A 27,662-nucleotide genomic window follows, 5' to 3' on the forward strand; every position below is an offset into this window, starting at 1 on the left:
TGGGAATAAAAATTTACATATCTGGGGTTTACCTGAAACAATTTAAAATCTAGGAAACTCTGTGCTCTTCCAGTGTTTTATTCAGTATTTATTAAGCACCTATGCTGAGCTAGGCACTAGGAGAGATATGAAGATATGCCAACTTGGTTGGTCCTTACAAATTTGCTGTGAAAATCAGATGAGCTAACATGTAAAATTCTTTGCAAACCATTGTGATATATATGAGATATATCACTTGGTCCTATTTTCCAGATTATCAGGGAGAATGAAACATTCCTATAAAAGAAATAGCAGATAGACATCAATGTACAAACAAAAAAGAAAAAGGTCTAAAGGAAATCAAAAGGATACCTTGTTCTGTGACTGGTAACTAGAAGTAGGAAAAATGAGGAAAAAGGGAAAAAAGGCTGAATATTGGGAGGTAAGTAATATATATATGGCTTTTCTTGAAGAGGCAGGAGTTTCATCCTCTACAGTAGTTACATTTCCTTCAAAGAATGGCCATGAATCCACAAATGCTGACAGGTGAGAAATCATTTCATAAGGATCAAAGAAAAGAAATTTGAGAAGTCAACTGGTTGATTCCAAATCTAGTCATTTAAGTGAAAACAAATGCTATACCATCATAAAGAAACTAGAAAGCACTGCTAACTAATTCTTACAGTTTTAGGCAAGAAAGTGAAAATCTTTGGGGGCATAGGTGCTATTTTCTTCACTGCTGCCCAATGAAGGCAATTGATTTAGAAGAGAAAAGCAAATTTAGAAAATGAACAGTTGCTTAAGATGATGATATCTGAGAAAGTGATTTAGATTTCTGAGCTGTGGCTTAAAATGTCAGAACGATAGATTCTTGACCAAGGATACAAGTATATCTAACATGGGCTGATAATAGTACATTTGCCTGGAGTCTAACAAACCTAATTAAAGGGGAAAAAGCCTGTAATGAAGCCCACGGCCTTAGATGTCTATAAACAAATACAAAAAGAATGAATAACAAGGATTTAAACTAGAGGTCCTAATTCAAGGAAGCACATTTATCATCAAAAGGGTCTATGATTAGCTAGGATGGGAAGTATATCTAGTATATGGTTCTGAACAGGCATACTTTATACAAAAGAAACTGTATGGATAAATTGGGGGAGGGGAAGAATAGCACTGAATATTGAGATATACTCATGTGAAGAAATATAGTTTGGAAATGGCTTTTCTTACTCACACTAGCGTTGTCATGTAAATAAAAAAAACTTAAAAAAAACTCTTTACAGATGAGGAAACTGAAGCTTGGGGAAATTAACTGATTTGGTTAAGCCAAGTTTTTGTTGTTGGGTTTATTTTTTTTAATTAGTATTTAAATTTTATTATATCCGTTTTTCTTTTTAAATTTACTTTTTTAAAAAATTAGGAAAATTTGATTTTCTTTCCCTTCTATCTCCCTACTGGGGGAAAAAAGATATAGCCAAGCAAAACAAATTCTTGCACTGGATATATTCCAAAATATCTATGTCCCATTCTGCACCTTGAGTCCATGACCTCCATAACAGTAACAAGCTTCATCATTTTGTCTTCTGGAATCATTGTGTTGATTAGATTTTAAAGTCTTTAAAATTATTTGTTTTTATAATGTTGTTTATATTCTCCTCCCACCCTGTTCCAGACCTTCTGGACTTCAAAAATCACTACTGCTTATTTCATCCTGGAACCTCTCATGACCTGGAGATTTTCTCATTGTAGAACATCCAACAACCCCCAGTTCAATTTATCATAGAATAACCTGCACAAGATTTCTTCCCATTCTCACACTGGTGAAATCCTCTTGGAATCTCAGTTTGATGAAGAGGTACAAGCTGGCCTGCCTTGTCTCTCCTCCTGGCCTTCTTTGTGACTTTCTGAACTTCAAAATCAGGCCTCTATTGCCGTTTTCCCCTGAAATTTCAAATGAGTGGGGTCTTCTTGTCCTAGAACATCCTACCTACCACACCCTCAATCTTGGATTTGTTTGTGCAAAAACTTCTTAATTTTATGTACTCAAAATTGTCTACTTTATCCTTCTGTGATCCTTTCTATTCCTTGTTTGGTCATGAGCTTAAGTCAAGGTTAAACAAGTTAAGCCATGGTCACATGGTTAGAAAGAGGCAGAACTAACCTTGGTATAAACACAGGTCTTCTGAAACCTAATGCGTGTTCCATTTCAAAAAGCCATTTGATTGAAATCTATTAAAAGCCATAGAGAATTCCACATTATAACAGAATACATTATTATAAAGTTATAGTGTGCAAACTAATAATGATATGGACAGAGAATGTGGTGCCTTCCTGTTATACAGCATCTGTGTATCATGTGGCAATATTTATATGTCAGAAATGTAACTGGATTATACTATGAATTTTTGGTGCTCAGCTTTATGGGAAGGCTTAAAATAAAAGTTGAGAGTATACAAGAGAAAAAAAAACATCTGATATATAGTAGCAATGACAAAACAAAAAAAATAGGAAAAAAAACACTTTTGAGTACTCAAGAAAATAAGATCTAAAACCTTCTACTGAGTCCTGACATATGTATAAGCCTAATCAAAAAAAGGGAGAAGCCAAAGTACTATCTCTAGAGACCAAGGCCTCAAGAAGAACTGATATGACATGGAAGGGAAAACAATTCTCTTCGCTGATATTGGGTGATTCATCATTTTGGGCTGACTGCTTTCTCTCTCTACCCAAACCATGAAGAGGTAAGAACAAGAAAAAAAGTGATGATGACCATCACTTGTGCTTTTAAAACTATACCCCTCATTATCTGATTTAGGAATGAAGTCTGTTATTAAAAATCATGTCTTTTCTTCTAGTTGGCTCTGATAAATCTTCCATCCCCTTGTTATTACATTAGGGTGGGTTGCAGTAGGTGATGACAATGATGACACAAAGATTAGGGCAGCAAGACAAAGCCATTAGGTATTTCCAACATGTTTATATAATAAAATTTGTCAGAGTCTCATAATTAAAAAGGACAGTGACCAGAAAATATCCACATCCCATTTAAATGAAATCACCGGAAAGCAGGGAAGACATAATGTCTCTGATTAGATTTAGCAAATATATTTGCATTAATGTTTCTTCTTGAAAAACTATCAGAATTTACCTTTTGACCCAGAGTTCTCATTGCTATCCCAAAGAGGGTCAAAGACAGATAACAAAATATTCATAGCAACACTGTTAGAAAGAATTGGAAACAAAGTAGAGAACACATCAATGATAGAATGTCCAAGCAAATTAGAGTATATGAATAAAAAAGAATATTATTGAGCTATAAGAAATAATGAATATAGATCAAGAGAAACATGGAAAAGACACATGAATTAATGGAAAGCAAAGTAAGCAGAAACAGGAAAACAATATACTAAATGCCTACAATGTAAATGGAAAAAGAACTCCAAACTCAAAACTAAATGCCATATGATTATGTTCAACATTAGTTCCCAAAGAAGAGAGCAGAAAATGTCCCTTGCTTTTTCCTTCTCCCAATGGGCATGGAGAACTTCACATGCTATCAAACTTAGCTGGGGTGTTGGCCAGTTTTGCTGAACTGCTCTTTTCCTTTTCCTTCCCCACTCCTCACTAATCTTTGTTAAAATCTTTGTTACAGGAAAGCTCCCATGGGAGGTGAAAGGCAAGATTTTACACACCTATATACCCATAGACACACACCCTTCATTTCTTTATATGCATATATAAATTATATATATATATACATACATATACATAAATTTTATATTTTAAAGAATGTTTTAAATACATATTATATATATATATAGAAATGAAAGTGACATAAAAATAAAAAAATTATAATTCTTATAAATATTAGAAACAAAGAATATTATTATTAGAAAGGCCCTTAAAGTTAATTTAATCAATGATCTCCACTAAGTCAATGACAGGTGATCCCTGATCTTCTACTTGAATGCCTCCAGTGGCAAGAAATTTTCCATCTCATGGAAAAAGCCATCCCATTTTTCAATAATTTTAACAGGAAGTTCTTATTAATGCAATTTAGGGTTATATTAGGCTTTTGTTTTTTGGCAGTTTCATCACATTCAGACATAATCATCATGGTCAACCAAAAATTCTATTTATTCATAAAAAACTGTTAATACAGGCTCCCATTTCACTTTTATCTCTACTAAATCTCATCATGTAAGTTTTGGCTTGTCTTTTTACACCATCAAAGCATATCTGAACCCTGATTATAGCATCCACAGCAGAGATGTCATAGATATAGCGTGATTAAAGTGTTAACTGAAAAATATTTAGCAAAAAAATTAAAAAATAAACAAAACAAAACAAAACAAAATTTTAAATCAATATGAAGCCTGCTGGGATCTTTATATATAAAATAGTGGCCCCTTTTGAGTTTGTCATCACAATCCCTCCCAACTAGATAATCATGTCTTCTATATCTTTACCTAAAAATCATGGGAAAAATATTTAGCACAAAAGACTTATATAGGAAGCTATATTATTATAGGAAACATTCACAATCATTGTAGCCTGGCATTCAATCTGATTTTACCATTTTAGAGTGGTCACTAAAAGGCACCTGAAAGGTTAAGAGACTGACCAGGGTAGGCCACATTGCAAGTGTGCCCAGGTCTCCCCACTCTATCACAATGTCTTTCTTCCTATCTTTGGTATAGGAAATCCCAATATAACAAATCATTTGATCAATTATAAATCAACCTAATTGTGTTATTCAGTTAACATTTTTCTTAACTCTTTCACAAGGATTTTGTCTAAGAATTTTTCAAAGGCTTGGATGAAAAGCAGAAATGCTAAGTCTCTAGTACAGGTCTGCTGAACAAGATCAAAATTCTTGTTTAAAAAAAAAAAAGACTGATCTGAAATGACATGTTCTTGGTGAAGGCAGTTTGGCTCCTCGTGATCTTTAGTTCCTTAATTATGCACAATCCATGTTTACAAATTATTCTAAATTCTGGGAGGAATTGAGAGAATGGTCAGACCATAGTTCCAGATCTACAATTTCTTTTCCTTTTTGAAGATCAGGAAAAGTCATGTCCCTTTCCATCTTTCTAGCACTTTTTTTATAATTAATAAGGCTCAGATGTCATTTCTTCAAGTTCATAGTTCATTCAGTCCAAAACACTTGATGCAGTGGAAATCTGAATTTAGAGTTGGAGCACTCCACCATCTGCATGAATGGCTCATAAGTGAGATGGGGAGCTACAGGCAGTGATCTCCAAGGTCCCTCCAAAGGCAGACATATAAGTTCTGAACTTGTTGACAGCAGGGAGGGAAACTCTGGCCCTTTCCTCATTGTTCTGTCTCAGTTTTATCATTCTCCTTTCCAGAAGAGATTTCTGGCTGTTCAGTGAAAAGGGCCCCTACCTATAATAACATAGTAATCCTCTCTCCAACATCTTCAGTAAGTGGCCATCCAAGCTCACCGGCTTCTAATAAACACGATTCCTCACTCTTTCACTTTGGGATGACTAATTATTGGAAACTTTCCTTTATATCAAGCCTCATTTTGCCTCCCTATTGCTTCTTACTGCTCACCTACTGTACTCTAGAGCAGAAAAGGGCAAGCAGCACCTAGCCCTGCAAAGGCAGGAAGCTCCCGCTTTTGTTCCCCCAAGCACTTTCTTCTCCTGGCTAACGTCCCCAACTCCTTAGGCAGGACCCTCTCCAGCTTAGCAGTGTCCTTCCTGAGATGTAGGAATCAAGTAGTACAGAGCCCTCGATCTGGAGGCCTGGGGCACAAATCCCGGTACTGCTACTCACACCTTGTTGCCTCTGGACCAGATGTGACTTCTAAGTTCACTATGACTCTAATCCAAGCATGTGGTTTAGCCTGGGCAAAAGTTTTTGCCAAACTTCAACCCCATGCTCTCTTAATGCAGCCTAATGTTACCTAAAATTTTCTGGCTGCTGTATCACATTAATACAGCCATCTATTAAAACCCTTTCACAAATGAAATATGTCTATCTTTTATCTGTGAAGCTGATTTTCTGAACTTAAGTATAGGACTTAAGTCATATTTGTCATTGTAAAATTTAATCTTTACATTTTCAGCATTACTTTTCACTTTATGAAGACCTTTCTGAATCTTAATTCTGTTATTTGATGCGTGAGCTATCCTTCCCATCTTTATTGTCTGCATTTTGATCAATTAGCACAATAATAAGAATATCTAGCATTTATAGCATTTTAAGATTTGGAAAACACTTTAAAAACATTCTCTCATTTGTTTTTCACAACATTGGAAGGAAGGTACAATGATTCTTCCCATTTGAGGAAAATGAGGCTGAGTGACATGCCCAAGGTCACAAAGCTATGAAGTATCTGAGGCTGGATTTGAAATGAGGTCTTTTTGACTTTGGTGGGGCAGCTAGCTGACTCCGTGGATAGAGCACAAACACTAGCTGGGTGAACCTGGACAAGTCACTTAACCCTGTCTGCTTCAGTTTCCTCATTTGTAAAACAAACTGGTGCAAGAAACAGCAAGCCACTTCTCTGCCAGGAAGATCCCAAATGGGATCATGAAGAGCTGGACACAACTGAAATGACTGAACGGCAACAAACATACACAGCTCTGATTACCTAGCTGTCCAGGTCAATGGACACTAGCCTGAAGGTGCTCGCTGACTATCTCCCCCATTTGAGGGGGGGACTCACTTCTCAATCATTTTTGTTTTGTTTATTCCATCAGGTCTAGTTGAAGAATCATCCTCCTCAACAGATAAAAATAAAAGTAAATGAAACAGCTCCACCTCCTCTTAGCATCCATTACTATCATCCCCTCCACATGAAGCAAATTTAAACATTTAAAAAAAATCTGTGTTCCTAAATACAACTGAATCCCCTTTTGTTATCCCTTTTATTCACAGTTTTGGCTCATTTTGACCACACTGAACACTGTTCCTCATACAGTTCTTCATTTTCTGTTCATATCTTCCTGAAATGCTTCATCATAGTGTGGAGAGGACTCTACATCCTCAAAGGCTCCATCAGTTCTAGTAGGTTCCTTTACTCTGAAAAAGCTTCGAGCGGGGTAGTCTAGTGAGAAAAGCTGGATGAATGTTGTCTGGAGACTAGTTTGGGGCAAGGAAGAATCTCAGAGATTCAGAGAAGTTCAAGATTCTCCCTAAGAAGAAGCTCTGTTATAAAAACATGGGTACAAAACCCAAATAAATGACACATTTTCTGAAAATGTTTTACTTTTATGGTATAACAAATAACTTTTCCTAATTATATGGGATCAATGACCAGAAATGGTAGCAGCCTAACAGATTCAGATTAATATTTATTTCTGTGTGTATGAAGAGGACACTGTGCCATACGACAATACTAGTCAACAATCCCAATTCATTACTTCATGACGTATCATGAACCTTAGGTCAAGTCAAGGAATGCAATGACCCATTTAGAGGTCATAACACTGGCATTAACTCACTGTCAAACAAAAGTTCCCTTTTGGGACTATTTAAATCAAACTACCAAAGGCACTCTTTATCTTGGTGACTTCAAATCAGTTGCTCACTGCAAAAACCTAGTGCCTTGGGGAAGAAAACTTTTTAAAACGAAATGATTAAATATGAACTGGAATATTTGTGGATTTGGTATTTTTAATGAATCTAATTCTTTACATGAAAACAGAAAGTAAAAATTTTAGGCAAGTAAATACAATCACCTGTATAATGAAGCCTGTTAATGACTGTTTCCTTTTTTTTTTTTTTTTTTTAACTAAAACAGACAAAAAGACAAGAAAACTCAAGAATAACCATACCTACTTTCAGAATCTTAAATTCAATAACAGCTATAAAACATATTCTCTAAAATAAATAAAAAAGTCTTTCTTGGGAAAATTTCTGCCTAAGCCCATGAGACCATGACAACTGCTGCATCTTTTTTAAAAAGTAAGTTAGTCAAAGATTTAAAACTCCTCAATCGATTTTTGTGTAGATTTGGAAAACTAGAGGCTAGGTATAAACTTGCTAGGAAGTCTACACAGAAAATCAAGTTTATTTTGTCCTTTCTTCAGTATGGTGGAGCTTCCAAAAGTTGTTATAGGATATACTCAATAAAGATTATTGTCAACATGGAGCATTTTATACAAAGATCTTTTTCTTTAAGCTGTATCATTATATAAAAGTGGATGACAATCTGTGGGTCATTCTAACTGACATATTTTGAAATACCTTCTTTTAAACCTTATCTTATCTCAAATAAACTCGAATTTACAGTATATATAAAGAAAAAGAGATAAATTTCTAGGGTCAAACTCCCTTTAAATAAGAAAGATACAATTTTACTCAAATCAGTCTAAGTGGTTATGGTGCCATCATTCTTTCAGTCTTCCTAGGTTAAAGATCTTTGAGTTATCTTTAATTATTCATTAATCTTCATTGCCTCTAACTCATGTGTCACCAAAGTCTGCCTTTTTTTTCTTTGAAATATCTTTTGAATTTGCTCCTTACCTGATCCCTCCTCCCCTCCTCATTCCTATCCTTTGTCCATACTATTATTGCAATGGTCTTTCAGCCTTTTTTTTTTCTGACCACCATCCCTCTTCACTTCAAGTTCATTCTGGTATTCTTTCCTAACTAATATTCCCAAACAACCAACACTTATTAACTGCCTACTCTATGCCAGACACTGTTAAGAGCCAGAGACACAAAAATAGGCAAAAAAACAGTTCCTTTACTCAAGGACATACTCAATCTAACTTAAAATTCTGCAAACAAATTTGTAAAAACTACATATATAAATCAAAAATAATTAATAAAGGGAAGGCACTAAATTTAAGATGAATTCAGAAAGACTTCCTGGGGAAGCTGGGACTAACTGTCAGTTAGAAAACTTAATAGGTAGAGCTGAGGATCCAGGTATTGGGAATAACCAGAGAGAATGCCCAAAGTCTAGACATGGAGCATCTTGTTTGTGCTTAGCAAAGAAGTCACTAGATCAGAGTACATGGCAGGGAGTTTAAGGTATAAGTAGATTGGAAAGGTAGGAGGGGCTAGAATCATGAATGGATTGAATGCCAAATAGAGCCACTGGACTTTATTGAGTAGGGAGGGAAAGGTGGACATGAGCTTTAGGAAAATCACTTTGGTGACTGAATGGACTAGATGGACTAGAGCAGATAAAGCCTTGACGAAGGCAGACCCACCAAGAGGCTATTTGCTTTCATCATTTTATTCTTCTCCCCAAGAACATGTAATGTTTTTTTTTTCTGACTTTTATATAAACTCCAACTTCTACTTCCTTTCAAGGTCCCTCATGATCTGGTTTCTTTTCATATAGCACTTTCTCCTACTATTTCTCATGCATCTTTTGTATTTATTTGGCCTAGACTACTCACTGTTACAATATTCATTCCTGTCTTTGTTCATCATATAAATATTCCTAGGAAAAATCCTTCTTTCTTCTTCTCTAAATTCTAGCTATCCAAAGATGGTCTTCTGTAGGTGAAGATAGCAGTTACCTTATAGGTGAAACTCAGCTCAAGTCCCACTTTGTGGAAATGAGCTACAATTTTGGCGGATTTTTCCCTTCTTTTAACTTTTATTGTCAAAATACAGCTCCTCACACAACCATACAACACACCGTTACTGTTTTCTAACTGTGTCATATGTTTTCATCTTGTTTCCTCAAGTGAACTGTATTCCTTGAGTGCTGGAACTATATCTTACACTTTTTTGGTATCTTTCACAGCATCTACCATGAATTAAGTACATGTTAAATCTTCACCAAACACAGGCTGATTTGGTTGATGGATACCTGGAGAGCAGCAGAATGATCATTTTGGCAGGCTAGTTCTTGTTCAACCTCTGAAACCTCCAGTAGATTCCTCTCGCTGACCAAGCGAGACAATTCCCCAACCACAGTCACATGCTTTGACACAGTCCCAGACATCTTCTTGAACTGTGGATAATTCTCCACAAAGGCCTGTCAGAAAAAAAAAATGGTGGGAGATTCTGAGTCATCATTTCTCAGCAGAGGATGAGTGAAAACAAAAGACCATCTCTACCCACCCCTGCTGACCAGAATAAGATTTCTACAGTTCATTCTGCAATGCTTTAAAACAGAAGAGCTGCTAGGTTTTGAAATATTGAGAGTTTTAGAACAATGAGAATACAACTGATAGGTATAATGGGTACCAAAGTAATTAGGGCTTATGACTCCAGAAAAGACAAACTAAATAGGTGACATAAAAGCTAGGCACAAAAATGATTCTGGATTCTTCCAGCTTACACGAGAATACTTATACATTGTCACCATCTCCATAGCAACTCATTAGTCACACATGTTTCATTTACCTTCATATCTGCTATTGATTCTAGTTTTTGTTGTTCTTTTGGTTTCCTTTTTTGGAAGTCTTCCATGAGATTCTTGATGTTACTGCCAATCTCAGCAAAATTCAGGTACATGTTCTGTGTAAAAGCAAGAAAGAGACAAGGCTTGGTAATATATGATTTGATTATTTTATAGCTTAAAAATCAGATATGACCAAGAATCTCCTATACAGCTGGAAATGAAGGGAAAAACAGAATGCTACCAATAATTACCCAACTTGGAATTGGACCAAGATAGTTGAGACTACTACCATTCTCCCAAAGGGCAACTGGGTCACGAAGGGCAATATCAATATGGTTTAATTATATTGAATTCACATTGCTTAATATAAAATTTGATTTTTCACAGCAAGTATTATTTCTCTGCAATTTTATTCAGTATTAAGTATGCAGCTGCTTATCGCAGAAATGATAATTAAGAGGTTGGAATGAAAGTTCTAGGTTTCCTCTGGAGATGTAGCTCACAATACACACACAGATATATAGGTGTGTTATATTTATACACATGTATAAATATGCACACATGTAATATTTGCACACTTAAATATAGCTGGATTTCAGGTTATAGCTACTTATTTTTCCATGTCAAATCCCACCTACTTCTACTGGTCCCCACTTTTAACAATCCAACAATACCCTGTTTGTAATTTAAAAACCACCTACGTTGGCATAGAATTCATCATTGTCAGCAGATAAGACCACCTCTCTCAGATCTTTACTGATCCCTGGTACTCTAGAAAGGTCAATCCGATTGTTGTTGATGCCCAGCAGTTCATGGACCATGGCCTGATATGTCCACTAAATAAAAGGCACACAAGAAGAAAATAGGTAATTATGATAAACTAAATAAATCTTTAAAATACAGCCAACTCAAAAAGATCTTAAAATAATAATTCACCTACAACCTTAAGTATATATAATGTTTTTTCTTAACTAGTACTAACAAGTTGCATTATAATGAACATCGACAATCCTTTGAATTGGTAAACTACTAAATATTCAGACGCCTTGAAAGTTTATATTTTACATTTCTGGAAGAAAGTCAACAAAGATTAGCCTCCTGAAAGAAAATAAATGCTGTATCTATCCTGAGCTCCAAATCATTGCCTGTAAATTATGCGTCTATTTTTGGTTTCACAGACAGAACTATACTGGTCCTGCAGTTACACACAGTACCATTTCCTGTGAGCTTTTGTGGTTTTCTGTCGCACGAGGAGAGCACTCTTGCAGATTTGTGCAGTGCTATATTTATCCTGGGAACACTAATATTATCAGAAGGAAGCTCGTGAGTGGATCAAAACACTGGCATCCTCAGAAGCTTGCCTTCGCATCTATTTTCTTTTACATTTCTGCAAAATTTGAATTAGAAAAAAACTCAAATGCTGACAGAATGTGAATTTATCTGGTAAAATTGGTCAGAATTCCTGCCTTTCTTCTGCATTATTGTTATTTGTAGAGAGCAAATTGCTGTCTGTGAAAAATACATAAATTCCTTGGGAATAGTATCCATCAGCTCTCCTAGTTATGGATATATAAGAGAGCACCCAAACTTAAAAGTCTTTCCTTGAATTTTTATATTACAGAAAGTTCCAATTAGAATGAATAAAGAATTGTGTAAAGTGCTGAATTGTTCAAATTTGTACTATACATATCCACTGAACTTGGTCAAAGACAACCTTTTATATAATTATAACTCTGAATAGTGCAAATTCTAATTCCTGCAACTACTTCATGGGATTTATTATTCCCACTAATTAGAGCATAGGTATATATTTCAAATATAACAAATAGAAAAGGCCTGTAGATTAAATTTTAAATTATGACTCACTAGAAAGTGATATTCAGGTATATTTCATTTTTAGCAAAACTAATATATGAAAATTTAGACTTAACAAAAAATAAATTAGGAGATGATTAATCATATGCACTCAGGGAACTTGTTTTTGAAAGGAATTTTATGGCTAGCTATTCTTTAATAAAGCTAAGAACATTTCTGTAAAGTGTTTGAATCACTTATAATCATCTGATTTGCACCCAATAATTCGATCACATAATCCAATGTCAATTTGTACTATATATAAGTTTCACTGTACACATCAATGAATTTATGATTTCACAGGCTAAAGTTTTTTCTCAGATACAGATCACAATTCAACTAGGTGACTTCATCATAAGATACTTATCCATTTCTTTCTGAAAACACACTAGAAACTTTCTGACATTTCTTTTAATATTTTATAGATGCTAATGTAACATTGAGGCTGTCCATCTATAATCTGCATTCTTGTTAGAAGATCAACTCATTTCCTTTTCCACACAGAAACATTCTTGAAGATGGCTCTGACACTATTTCTTACAGGAAGTCATAATTGGTAACATTCTGTAGGATACTTACACCCACTATGTATCTTTCTGTTGCTTATTGGGTACCTGGAATTATGATTCTTTGAAGAAAATGATATTCCATTATGTGCAATTGTATAGTGTCATAAAGATAATAAATATTGGTGGTTTTTTTTTTTTTTTTAATGAATAATGAGCAATAAGGAATCACTGAAAGCCCTATTTAAGTTCTGTAATTACAATCCAGCCTGATCTTTTCTTTTGATCAATTTTGGAACCAGTTCACAATTCCTCCAAAGAACCTATTTAATTCATGTATACTACTGGACTAAGTCAATGGGTTGCCTGTCCAATTGCACATCATAATCTGGCTGTGTTGACTTTATTTTTCCTCTATAGACAACCAAGCTGATCTCTTTGGAGGGATCTCAAATTTCATTTGGAGTATTCTGCAACTGGATGCAATTAGCACAGTATGTTGAGTTTAAGAGGAACTTCTGCAGGAACTCTCCTTCAAAAGATCTTCCTTCTTTCATTCCAACTTTACATAAGATACACTGGGACCCAAGAAACAAATTTTACTTTACAACTACAAATTCTCCCTTAATATTATTGTAGAATAGGAACAATTTGAGAGATTATATTTTTGATGACAAACTAAAAGGGGTGTCAACGACACACAAGAAAAGGATGGCTGAGAATAAGGTGACAAAAATGGATCCTGATATCTACTCTCTACTTTAAGTTTCTGTTGCCATAAAAGTAAAGAACTCTGATTTTTTCCTTTCTCATTTGCCTACAAAGATCATGGCACCTGGTTCAGCAGAGGAGTTATGGCATCATCACAGCGATCTAAAATCAGCAGCAATGGAGGGACTTCAGTTCTTCGGAATTCAAAAAGTTCATATTCTTTAGTAATCACTTGCTGTGGATAACAAAAGAAAGTTTGGTCACCAAATGGCTACAGATGGAAACAATGCAAAAATAAGAAAAAGAGAACAATTAGGTAACTAAATGAAGTTTGCCCCAGCATGAGTCTTCCACAAAATTATTTACAAGCTCCTTATAAAGTGAATTTGATAGCATTCTATTCACATGAAATTGGAGTAAAAAAATCCTTATTTTACAGTAAATATAAATATGAAGAAGTATATAACTTGTATACTGTCAGCAGAATTAGAGACAGAACCCAGGAATTCTAATTCTTAGTGTCTTAGTTTCAATCCCTTAACTTGGAATACATTATGGTCTAGACCCCTTGCTAGTGAATCTAGGTCATATTTTTAATGAATGTTTTGAAGTAGAACTACTTAAATCTTCATTCTAAAAATCTGTTTTATTTTAGTTATGAAAAGCGATTTGAAAAAATGCTCTCAAAATCATATTCTGTGGACAGATGAAAAGTCTAGAAAAAGAATGATTTGGCACAGTACTGGGCAATGTCTCACCTTCACACATTCAGCAAGTCTTTTTGCTGAATCTGATGAAAGTTGGTAACGTATCATGGGACATTTCTTTAGGGATAACAGAAGAGCTGTCAGTCCTTGGGTTGTCCTAGATAGCTGGGCTGGATCCCAATTTCGACCCTGCAGGTTAAGATGATATACCCAAAAAAGTCATTTTCATTCCTTATATGGCCAATTTTTAGCTGTAATAATTCTGTCCCAGGTTAACTGAAGTATTTACCCTTTTTCATACCTGGCAACAACCCAAAATATTGAGGGAAAACAAATGTGGATTCACAGCAATGTAATCACCATAAAACTCCTGCAAACAAAGAATATCAACATCAGTCTTCACACTGACATGTTCATATCTTGTAGTAACACACATGATATAAAAACAAAATGTTTGCTCAGAGGTACAAGCATAGATTATATCAATTCAGTAATATAGTAAGAATTTACTATGACCAAGACATTACACTCTGTGCTGGCAATACAAAAGTAAAGGAGTTTACATTCTACTCAAAAAATGAACTGACCTTCCTTAGGGGACTATCTGCAAATAAGAAGCAGTGAGGGACATGGCATAACACTGTAGATGGAGCAAGCCATGGCTTCAAGAAGACCTGGTTTTAAGTCCTGACACTGATAGATTATGACTACCCAACCATGGACAAGCTGCTTAACCTGACAGTGACTCCAAGATTCTATAATTCATCAAATACTTCTTAAATGTTTACCATGTGCCAGGCACTCTGCTGGAAGTTGTGATCACAAAGACAAAAATTCAATTCTATAGGAAACTATAATATATACAAAATATATGTGAAATATTATTTTCCAGGCTTGGTGAGCTGACAAGTATTACTAAGTGACTGCTATTTGCCAGGTACAGGGTCAAGTCCTGGGAATACAAAAATAAGTAAAAACAGTCCCTGCCTTTGAGGAGCTCACAATCACATGGGGAGACAATTATGGCAAAAATAAGATACAGAGAAGATGTAAAGAAAGGGGAAAGTAACAGCAGTCGTAGGGACTAGGAAAGGAGACACTGATATTAGAGCTGAGTTTTGAAGGAAATCAGGGAAATTAAGAGGCAGAAGAGAAGAAAGTGAGCATCGTAGATATGGTGGACAGTCAGAGTGACTGGATTGGGGAACTGGCTAAGCCAAGGAATGTACAAGAAGTTTGGAAGGGCAATGATGACCTACTTGTGAGGAACTTTGAGTGCTAAACAGAGGAGTTAAAAATGTATCTGGGAGGAAGTAGGAAGCCCATGGAGTTTTTTGAGAGAAAGAGAGAGAGCGAGAGAGTGTATGTGTGTATAAATGGTCAAATTTCCATTTTAGCAAGACCATTGTGGCAGCCTGGTGGAGAACAAACTAGAGTGGGCATATTCATGGGGCAGAAGATCAATTAGAAGACTCCAGAAATGGTCTAGGTAAGAGGGGATGGCTCTGAATTTAGGGTGGTGGCAATATGAATGGAAACAAGGGGATATAACCAAAAAATAAGAATGATGGTAGAAATGACAAGATTTGGCCATAGACTAGATAAATATAGGGTGAGGTGATGTGATGAAGTGAGGTGATGAAGCTTTGAATCTGGGTTCCTAGGAGGATAGAGATATCCTCAACAATAATAAGGAAGTTCAAAAGAAAGGGGGGGAAAGATAATGATTTCTGGGGCAGCCTATATAAGGATATCCAATTTGAGATGTTCATAATGCAATGAGTGAAGAGGGACTTAGGTCAAGAGACACTGCCCATTAGGGGCATGACTGGATGAAGATCCAGCAAAGCAGAGTGAGAAGCAGCAATCAACCAGATGGGAAGCAGTGTCATGAAAAGCTAGAGGGAAAAGCAGATCCAGCAGGAAAGGATGATTAGCAGAACTTCAAGGCTATAGGGAGGTCAAAAAGAATGAGAATTTTAAAAAGGCCTAGATTTGGTGATTAAGAAAACAGTGGACCAAAACAGAGAAAGAAAATTATGGACCAATTTCCCTAATGAGTATCAATGTAAAACCCTTAAATAAAAATTAGTAAAGAGATTACAGCAAGTTATCTCCAGAATAATACACTATGACCAAATGGGATTTACAGCAGAAATGCAGAACTGGTTCAATATCAGGAAAACTATCAGCATAATTGATATTAATAACAAAACTAAGAGAAATCATATAATTATCTCAATAAGATTCAGAAAAAGCATTTGACAAAATATAGCATCCATTCCTAATAAAAATACTAGAGAGCACAGGAATAAAAGGAGTTTTCCTTAAAATGCTAAGTAGTATCTATCTAAAACCATCAGCAAGCATTATATGTAATGGGGATGTTAAAAGCATTCCCAATAAGATCAGAATTGAAACAAGGATGCCTATTATAACTAATATTATTCAGTATTATACTAGAAATGTTAACTTTAGCAATGAGAAGAAAAAGAAATTGAAAGAATTAGGTAGACAATGAGGAAACAAAACTATCATTCTATAACTATGTATACATATATTGGATTTAACATATATTGTAAAATATTTAACATGTATTGGACTACCTGCCATCTAGGGGAAAGAGTAGGAGGAAGGAGAGAAAAATTTGGAACAGAAGGTTATACAAAGGTCAATACTAAAAATTACCCATGCATATGTTTTGTAAATAAAAACCTTTAATTTAAAAAAAACAACAAAAGGAATCATTTTAAAAAAACCTCATTCTGCAGATGATATGATGATATATTTAGAGAATCCTAAAGAATTAACTAAAAAACTAACAAATCAGGAGAACAAGGGATAGTTTACCTGTCAGGTCTTTGGAGAAGGGAGGAATTTATGACCAAACAAGAAATAGAGAATATTATGAAATACAAAATGGATAATTTTGATTACATGAAATTAAAAATTTTTTGCACAAACAAGACTAATGCAGCCAAAATTAGAAGGGAAGCAGAAAGGTGGGAAATGTTTTTTAAAGTCAATGTTTCTGATAAGGTTTCATTTCTAAAATATATAGAGAACCGAGCCAAATTTATAAGAATATAGATTGTGGGGCAGCTAGGTAGTACAGTGGATAGAGCACCAGCCCTGAAATCCAGAGGACTTGAGTTCAAATCTGGCCTCAGACACTTAATACTTTCTAGCTGTGTGACCCTGAGCAAGTCACTTAACCCCAATTGCCTCAGGGGGAGGGGAAAAAAAAGGAAATATAGGTCATTCCCCAATTGATAAAAGGTCAATGGATACGAATGACAATTTTCAGATGAAGAAAATTAAAGCCATTTATAGTCATATGGGAAAAAAATGCTCTAAATCATTATTGATTACAACTCTGAGATACCACTTCACACCTCTTGGATTGACTAAGATTAACCGGAAAGGATAATGATAAATGTGGAAGGAATGTGAGAAAACTGGAACACTAATACATTGTTGGTGGATTTATAAACTGATTCAGCCATTCTGGAGAGCAATTTATAACTAAGCTCAAAGGGCTAAAAACTGCATACCCTTTGATCCAGCAGTGTCACTACTGTATCCCAAAGAAATCATAAAAGAGGGGAAAATTCCCACATGTACCAAGATGTTGGTAGCAGCATTTTTGTGGTGGCAAGGAACTGAAAATTGAATAGATGCCCATCAGTTGAGGAATGACTGAATAAATTATGATATATGAATATAAAGACATGTTACTGAATATTAGTGAAAAATGCAATTTTTGTATGAAGAAATTAAAGTTATCTATAATCATATGAAATATATAAGAAATGATGAACAGGCTGGTTTCAGAAAAGCCTGGAAAGACTTACATGAACTGATACTAAGTAAAGTGAGCAGAACCAGGAAAACATTGTACATAGTTGGTCATCATATAACATTGCTATTACAATGATAAATAGCTCCTCTCAGTAACACACTGATCCAAGACAACTCCAATAGATGAAATAGAAAAAGCCATCTGCATCCAGAGAAAGAACTATGAAGAATGAATGTGGATTGAAGCATACAATTTTCACCTTTATTTTGGTTTGCTTTTTTTCATCAAGGTTTTTTCCTTTTTTTTTCTTTCACAACATGAGTAGTATGGAATCATGTTTAAAATGATTGTATAATCTACATACTAGATTATACCTGTATAACTTATATTGATTGCTTGTTGTCATGGGGAGGGGGGAGGGAAGGGATGGAGAAAATTGCAAGTCAAAATCTTACAAAAGTGAATGTTGAAAACTATCTTTACATGTAATTGAAAAAATAAAATACAACTGAAATTTGGGGTCAGGGGGAGAGAGAGAGAAAGAGAGAAAAAGAAAGAGAGAGAGAGAGAGAGAGAGAAAATGAATATGAATGAACACTGCTAACTTTGGAGAAAACATTTCAGTTGAATGATAAAATCAGAAGACAAACCACAGAGGCTTTGGATGACAGTGGGAGGGGAAAGAAATAGAAAGAGAAGAGATACAGGATAACAACTGGTGGGAATGGGCCAGTCAAATGAATATTTTTTTTTTTTAAGAATGGAAGACACATGATACTAGGGAAACAGAAGAAAAGAAGAGTTTGAAGGCTACAGAGTCAAACTACAGAGTGAGAGTGGGGATAATAAGAGAGCAATCTGTAGAAAAGGGGATAGGATCAAGCATGTATAAATACTGGCAGGAATTGGCAAAAAGCTGCGGGTCTTGGAAAAAAGCTTCATGTATCTGCTAAGTTGTTGATAGTCTCAGCAGAGGACAGAGTTTCCATACCAGAAGTTCTTCATACTGATAAAATTATAAGGAGAGAGTATCGTTGTAGCAGTAGCAGCATTACATTAAGGCTACACAGAGTATAAATTGAGCAGCAATGTGGCTATGTATAAATGATTTTTCCACTGAACATCCTATTTTCAATAAATGAAAATATAAGTAATTAAATAGTCTTTCCAATCTAGCAGATAAAAAAAGAACAATGTAATCCATGCATCCTCTTGGGAGGAGGGGAGTGATTATTGTACTTAAAAGAGGTCAATCTTCATAGTCATTTATTAAATCATTATTCCTAAAACCAAAACAGTTAATTTTTTGTCTTTAAGGTACTATATTCTTTTAAACATGCAAATACCACTGACTTATTCAAGGATGCAATACTATTTGGGAAGAAATAGATGTCATGATCCTGTTCTATAGCAATGCATTGTATAGCATGTGCCATCAATGTTTAGAATCCTCAAGGCTTTGATCCAGTTACAAAAGATCTAATTTTCTACCATTTCATTATCTTGTAATGTATATGGGAGAAAAAGTTCTTTAAGAAAACATGAAAGACATGTCAGGGAACCAAGATGTTTACCTGAACCTCAGCCACAACTTCCTGTTCATCAGCCTCAGCCAATGACTTCACATCACTCTTGCTGATCACGTTACTGAAATCTGAAACAGACATATGAGCTTCAGGAGACTCAGAGGAGATCCACTTGGCAGCAGTTAGGCATAAATGAAACTGGCTCTTGGTGATTAATGAATGAATGAGGCTGCATATGCATATTTGCCAGAGTCAAAAGTCCTAAAACTAGAATTAGGAGATGATAATCTTAGTAACGAGGCTACTAGTGATAGGAAAATTTATTATGATTAAAATCATAATATATATTCATATCAATTTGTTCTTTTTAAAATATTTCAAAATGATAAGATAATGATAGACTTTGGGCCAATAAAATGTTGGGTGAGACTGCCTCACATTAAATTTAACAAAGGTGATCTTTTAATGGCTATTAACCAACAATGTGCTAAGTATTGAAAAAATAAGCAGGCCTGCTTCTTGCTCATATATTCAGCCCAAATCAGACAAACCCACAGAATTGAAACAAGAAGGTAAGACCAACTCTAAACACAGCAAAATAAATATTAGATTTACAGCCCATATCTGTCTCAACTCAAGCGTGAAAGAACTCTCCCTAAAGGAAAAAGGGGAAGTTCCTCTCAAGATCCATTCAATTCTTGGCCTCAAAGCAGAGGCTTACAGCCAAGAGACAAAGCAAATGAACGGTTCTATTACACATAGCTTATGTGTTAAGAGGTCCAGAGAATAGCTGCACACTGTGTGTGCACCATCAGGGAGGGAAATGTCTACTAAATCCTGAACTGAACAGCCTGAGAATCTATGGGAGGACAGCATATGGTTGGTAAGTTTGCGGCTGTTCTTCTGGATGATTTACTTTAAGCAAACAAGATTTTATTTTTAATAATAATGTGCAGGTATATAGCTGTTAAACTGTAGGCTGGGGGCCAAATAACTGAGGTCTCTAAAGCTCCTAATATTGTTCTAACATCCCAAATTATTAAGCTTGAAAACAGGTGGAACAGAGCTTTCTGAAGGGTCCCATTTTATTCTTCTCCTTTTGAACTGGGTCCCCTACAATCCTTTCCTCCAATTGTACAGATCAACCATGACATCTAGAGGCAAGAAGATGTAATTCAGTTCAACCTTATCAAGTGCCTACCAGATGTATCTAGTACTGTGCTGGGGATAGGGGTACAAAGACAACCACTTGCTTTCAAGGAGCTAATTCTACTTGAGGAGATACAACAGGTACATAGATAAGTAAATGTAAAATAATTAGAGAAGAAACCTAGCACTAATGGGGCTGAGGTGCAGAGAGTCTGTGTGTGGGCACCATCTGAATTATAAAAGATAAAGGATTCTAAGGACAAAAGGTAAGAAAAGCCAAATAGACAAAGAGATGGGAGGTGGGCTGTTGGGTCTGAAGAAAAAGAAAATAGGGGTGGTACAGAGAGCCAATGGAGAGAGTTACGTAATTATAACAACATATATACACATATGGAAAAGTAGGTAAGACTGTGAAGGGGTCTTTACAAAAAGATTTACTGATGGCTTTTGAAAAACAATACCATAAAGTGGATCTCTTCAATAAAGAGAGCCTTAATTGATCAAAGATGGACAGAAGCAGCTACACCCGGAGAAAGAACACTGGGAAATGAATATAAACTGCTTGCATTTTTGTTTTTCTTCCCGGGTTATTTATACCTTCTGAATTCAATTCTCCCTGTACAACAAGAAAACTGTCCGGTTCTGCACAAATATATTGTATCCAGGATATACTGTAACCTATTCAACATGTAAAGGACTGCTTGCCATCTGGGGGAAGGGGTGGAAGGAGGAAGGGGAAAAATCGGAACAGAAATGAATGCAAGGGATAATGCTGTAAAAAATTACCCTGGCATGCGTTCTATCAATAAAAAGATATTAAAATTAAAAAAAAAAAAGAAAAACAATACCATAGCCATTTCCTGATAAGTGCAGTCCAAGGCTAACATGGAAACCCCTCTTGTACCAAAGCAAAACCAACCAGGGCCACTGTGTCCAATTACACATACAGAGCTCACATCTTTCAAAGAAGAAAAGGGAGGGATGGTCTATCATCTGTCCCACTGGACTGTTTGGTCATGGCAGTTATACCTCTCTGTCTGATACTGGCTTTGCTTACACCACTTCCTAACTGTTCTCCTGTTTCTGCTTTCTTTGTTCTGCATCAGTCTTCTAGTTTACTTATAAATTTCAGGTTGTTACCTGAGAGATAACAGGGAGACACTGAAGATTTCTGAGTGGTCAGTCTTCCAATTTGGAAATGTTAACTTGCCAGTTCTGAGGCAGACACATTGCAGAAGTGGAGATTATGGAGATAACAATTCAGGTTATTTTAGTGGTCTTGATACTGACCAGGGCCTGAACTAGAAGGGAAACTTGAATTAAAGAAAATTGTAAGTCCCATGATTTTTGGACATGCTGAGTTTGAGATATTAATGGTTTTTGGAACTGAAGCTTTAAAAAAGGGGGCTGGATATACAGATTTATCTTGAGAGAGATAGTAATTAAATCCTTTGGTGCTGACAAGGGAAAGAGGAAAGTGAAGAGGGTATAGAACATCCCTTTAGAGAATGCACATGGTTAGAGAGGTGGATTGTGATTGAACAAAGGAGACAGAGGACTAGTAAGACAGAGAAAGAGACCCAGGAGAGAAAAGTGTCTTGGAAACCAAGAGAAGAAAAAGTATTCGGGAGAAGGTTTAACATTTTATCAAGTCCTTCCCGGGATATTTATACCTTCTGAATCCAATTCTCCCTATGCAACAAGAGAACTGTTCGGTTCTGCAAACATATATTGTATCTAGGATATACTGCAACATATCCAACATATAAAGGACTGTTTGCCATCTAGGGGAGGGGGTGGAGGGAGGGAGGGGAAAAAAATTGGAACAGAAACGAGTGCAAAGGATAATGTTGTAAAAAAAAAAAAAAATTACCCTGGCATGGATTCTGTCAATATAAAGTAATTATTAAATAAAAATTAAAAAAAAAAAACATTTTATCAAGTCACAGAGAAATCAAGTAGGATTGGGACTAAAAAAAAAAAAAGTGATCAGATTTAGCAGTTGTGAGACCATTAGAAATACTGAAGAAAGCCATTTCAGTCGAGTAGAAAATTAAAATGCAAATGTTGGGGAAGGAAGGAGAGGTAAGCAAGTAGAAGTAATAAATGTAGAACATTTTTTGCTTGTTTATCATGGAAGGAAGAAAAATTAAAAGAGCAAAACTTTGGCTTTGGCAATGTCAAGTGGAAGTTTATATGAAGGGAAATACAGGTAAGAATTCTGTGGATAAGAGGCCAGGATTTCAGAGGAGCTGAGGAAGGATGGACTCAAGAGCAGAGGTGGAAGGGTTAAGCCTTTGCAAGAAGGACTACTTCTTCCTCAGAAACTCTGAGCTGAGAATCAGAAACAAGAGCTCATGGACTCTCAAATTTCCCAAGTAAATAAAAACTATATCATAGTTATTTATTTTGCAATAATCATAACTCCTAAAAATCTTTTATTTTGTTTTGTTTTTGAAGACCCAAAGTTACAATGCTAATGTCTGAAGCAGGATTTGAATTTAAATTATCCTTATTCTAGAACTGGTATTCTAACCCCTACCTCAGATATACCTTAATAGCAAAAAATATCCCCACTACAGATAGTCCTGTGAAGACAGCAGAATCCATATAAATCCTAGATAACAATTCTAACTTATATTCAAATCTAAGAATTGCTCAGTGTTAGGCTCTTATGATATGTGTGATGATAAATTTATAATTCCTGGTACACAGGGAACAGAAATTAGTTTTAGCCTAGCAGACAAAGTCATTCAATATGGGCTTTTTTCCCTATGATATTTCTCAATACCAAACAACAGCAAATCCCACCCCTACCCCCCACCACCAAAAAAAACCTTCATCCATCTATCTATCTATCTATCTATATTTTATGGGCCAAAGAGACACTTGAGACAAGAGGTGTAAGAACCAGAAAAGGCCTCGAATGGAGCATATGGGATGAGTTCTGAAGGAAACTAACAAAACTATTTATCCAAACAACTCCAACTCTATAGACCTAGAAGCTTAGCACAGTGCCTGTCATACGATCAACTAGTAACAAAAGTTTGTTGAATGAAGCAAAAGGGCAAAACAGGATATGAAAAAACTTGCCCTATATTTTGCTGCACTTTTTTTCTACTCTCTCACAATAATAGAAGGACTTCTATGTCTTAGCTTATAAAAGCAAAATAGGGATATCTTTCTGATCATCAGCATAAAATGTGACCACTCACATGAAATTGAAAATTGTCTTAAAAAGCAAAGAAAAACTTATTTCTGATATTACATTTTCTTAAATTTCAAAAACTTATGATAATTACATTCAGCTCTCTCTTAGGAACTTTCAATACTTGAATATAATGCAATAAAAAAGAAAACCAAGAATATAATAATATGTTTCTATGATCCCTTAATCTATAGTAAGACAAGGTATGTTTAACAAGAAAATTAGCTTGCACAGAACTAAATGTAATAAAAAGAAAATACTTACAAATAAAATACACACTATATTTCGGTCTTCGGAGCTCCTGAATTAGGTAATCCACATTTTCCTTTTCAAAAAAACAATGTTAAAGACTTCAGTAAATAAATAATGATAACCCATTAATTAGCTCATTCAATTATTCATTAAGACTTTACTGTGTGTCTAGGGTAATATGAAATGCAATGAGAAATAGGAAAAGGGATTTTGTAACATGGGGAAAAAAAGATGTGGAGGTTTTTTAAGACTAAAATTTTAGATGTTAGAAGCCAGAATGATGATAGAACACCTCAAATAGTAACAACCCAAATTTACCTTGATTCCTACTTATGTTCTTTGTACTATTCAGACCTGAATACAAAAAAGTGCATGAATCTGGGCATACCCTGAGTGTATAAAGTACCTTTGTAGGTCGAAGAAAACAAATGGCTTTTAGGTGTTTCATGGTCTCTCGATTCAGAGAATCAATCCGTTCAAAAAGATACACTTCCTTCTGAAGAATCTCTGACTGTGTGTACACCATACTTACTATACCAGTCTAGACATAAAAAAGAATAAACCAAGATTATACTACTACAGAATGACAAACGTCAATTTTACTACAGAATCATTTCTTTCTTTATTACCACTTAATTGGGAATTTTACGTACATCAAATTTATCAATCAACAAGCATTTATTAAGTCTTAAATTTGTGCCAGACAACCACTATGGTGTTGAAGATATAAAGAAAAAAATGAAAAGTCTCTACCCTCAAGAAGGTTACATTTTATTGGAGCAGACAAAATATACATATATATCAAACATAGATAAGATGACAGTGTCAACATTTTTGGAGTATGGGCAGGTTTTTACAAGAAGTATGTAAGAAGATGTAATAGGCCAGAATGCTAGAGAAATGTACTTGAAACAAGGATTCTTACAACAAGATGTTAAATCAGTAGAATTGATAAGACAGTGGTTATCTAATTTAGCATGTGGGTTCTCTAATTCAGTATGATTGATTTAATCTTACAACAAATAATGGCTCCCTAGTAATATAATGATTGGTTTATACTCAGTATACTGTAATGATGTAATTGTAATAGAGTATATAAACTGAGGACAAAGTCAACCACAGACATTCCATCTTGGACCAGCACAATATTAGAGCAGAAAAACACGGTCTCTGTTTATATTTATTTACACTTGAATTTCAAATAACACTTTCTGCCATGGTAACAAAAACTGAAATTATATATTACTTCAAAGCTTTCCCCCCAAATAAGCACTTAACATACATTATTACTCATTTACAAGAAAATCCTGTGAGGTAATTATTACTTTCTCCATTTTACAGGTTAGGACACTGAGATTCAGGGAAGTTAAGTGGCTTGCTCATTGTTAAAAAGAGGGTTAGTTGGGACTTGAAACAAGGCTTCTCCAGACTCCAATCCAACCTGATTTCAATGTACTACATATCTCAAGTAAAAAAGACAGGTTTAATTTGCATTTTAAAAGCACAGGAAGAAGGAACAATAATCTGTAAACTTGGGTGAATCTCCAAAGTTACAATCAGAAAAGTCTGAATGAAAACTAAAGGAGCGTTCCTTCCTATCTTATCATTTACCTATGCCATCTGCCTCATCCATTTTCAGTACCTAGCACCTGACTTTTAGAATCCATGTTTGGAACTCCTTTCCTGGAGCTGAGTTATTTTGATAGGTGATGTGGGAATAAACTATCTTCACTATAACTTGGAAGACCCTTTACATTTTCCTCCACCCCTTTCCAATGTCTGACTCAGGATATTACTCAATTCAAATCCTGAAAGTTCATGCCAAGTGCATTTCCTATGGATTCTAACTCCTTTCCTAACTTTCTTGTCTGGCCACCACAGTCTTGTAGACAGGTACCTTGTCTTTCCCAACAGTTAAAATAAAGGCTCTTCAAGGGCAAGGACTCAGCTCTTAGCACAGTGCCTAGCACGCAGTGGGCAGTCAATGTTTTTTAATTCCTTCATCAGCACTCATGTTTCATACCTGTTCACATCTAAGCATGTCTATCAGGACTGTGCAACTGGTTAGTTAAGTCATAGATTTCCTTGTCACATTAAACTGCTTCCTAGAAAGGAACTAGATTCATTTAATTGGAAATCCATTGGGTGGGCAACCCAATTTACAGAATTAAAATCCTAGCCTTTCTGAATCCCCCTCAATGCTAGTGTCTTCCCTCTAAGATTACTTTCAATTTATATGAACCAACATACAGGTTAATGGGAGGCAATCTGATATAGACACATATAATAATATATGCATGTGTTCATAATACACATGTATAGATAACATATACAATGTCTAGATAATAAACATAATAAAATTTAATACACACATACATATACATGTACATAAAGTTAACTGGAGATAATCGGATATATATGCTATCTGATAATATATGCATAAGTATATAATACACACATATACAACATACATGTATATATACACGACACATATGTTAATAGATAATATGTAGAAATATTTACATAGACATATCTATCATATGCAACATGGTAAATTGGAGGTAATCTGAAATATATGTATATGTACGTGTTTGTGTCTACATATAATTCCATACACATCAGTCGTACACCAGCGTTTTCACGTCGTTCCCCATTAGACTGTAAGCTCCTTGAGGGCCGGGGCTTTCTTTTACTTTTTTTCTTCATATCCTCAGCACTTAGCCCAGTGCTTGGCACACAAAAGGCGGTTATAAATGCTTACTGACAATACACACTAAACAAAATACCAAATTCTCACCATCAGGAAGAGCCAGGAGGAAAAGGGGGCGGGCCAGGAACCAAAACCAAACTCACCGTCTCCTTATCCATAAGAAGTACTTTCATGCTGGGTCCACTGTCTTCTATCATTTTGGAAATGTACTGCTTCACGGCAAAAACTACGTTCATGTTGGCAAGAGAGATTTTCGCACAGCAGTCCTCTCCCCACCCCCCTACAAAAGCAAAGAGCCGGTCTGTTTATTTGGCAGGGTCGCCTTCCTCCACGGCTAGGGTTTTCGCTTCCGGGAGTGTGACCAACCTCGAAGGCTTCTGGGAATTGTAGTCTTATGCCGGCCGCTGATCCGCCATCCTGATTTATCCTGCTTAACCCATTGAATTATGTGCTCTCGAGAAACCTATACTTTTTCCTGATCCATTTTAAGGCCTTTCTCTCCCCCTGCCTCCCCTCCCATTCATTCTTTTGTCTATACTTTGTGGCTTTTCTCCAAGCTAAAGATAGGGAAGGATGCTGGCGGCTTACTACGTTTAAGAGGGTCTAGCCGCAGCAAGCTAAGTGGCTAAAGCAGTAGGAAAACTCTTTCCGAATTCAAATTCGGCCTCAGACTGTGTGATATTGGGCAAATCACTTAACCCAGTTTGCCTCAGTTCCTCATCTGTAAAATGAGCTGAAAAAGAAATGCGACAGCACTCCAGTATCTCTGCCAAGAAATTCCCACATATGGTCACAACGATGCTAGTGCCTTCCCTCTAATTAATATCCCTCTAATTGATAATCCCATGATTGATAATAGACACCGTGGGCCCCTAAAACTGTTTAGGGGAGAGGGTTGGACTTTTGATGC

General features: G+C 35.6%; 1 protein-coding gene across 1 annotated transcript in view; it reads right to left on the bottom strand.

The window, feature by feature from the left end:
* VPS45 (vacuolar protein sorting 45 homolog) overlaps positions 1-27,101 on the bottom strand; it is a 74,026-nt gene extending 46,925 nt beyond the window's left edge. The window contains exons 1-10 of the mRNA XM_051992777.1: positions 26,896-27,101; positions 24,449-24,583; positions 24,055-24,115; positions 19,482-19,561; positions 14,407-14,475; positions 14,157-14,294; positions 13,523-13,633; positions 11,029-11,163; positions 10,330-10,443; positions 9,791-9,958 (exon numbers count right to left, since the gene is read on the bottom strand). Of these exons, the coding sequence (XP_051848737.1) occupies positions 9,791-9,958; positions 10,330-10,443; positions 11,029-11,163; positions 13,523-13,633; positions 14,157-14,294; positions 14,407-14,475; positions 19,482-19,561; positions 24,055-24,115; positions 24,449-24,583; positions 26,896-26,988 (1,104 nt within the window). The 5' untranslated portion in view covers positions 26,989-27,101. The remainder of the gene's footprint in view (positions 1-9,790; positions 9,959-10,329; positions 10,444-11,028; positions 11,164-13,522; positions 13,634-14,156; positions 14,295-14,406; positions 14,476-19,481; positions 19,562-24,054; positions 24,116-24,448; positions 24,584-26,895) is intronic.
* Positions 27,102-27,662: the final 561 nt, after the last annotated feature.

This window comes from Antechinus flavipes, chromosome 4, assembly GCF_016432865.1.
Source record: "Antechinus flavipes isolate AdamAnt ecotype Samford, QLD, Australia chromosome 4, AdamAnt_v2, whole genome shotgun sequence".
In the NCBI taxonomy this organism is placed as follows: domain Eukaryota; kingdom Metazoa; phylum Chordata; class Mammalia; order Dasyuromorphia; family Dasyuridae; genus Antechinus; species Antechinus flavipes.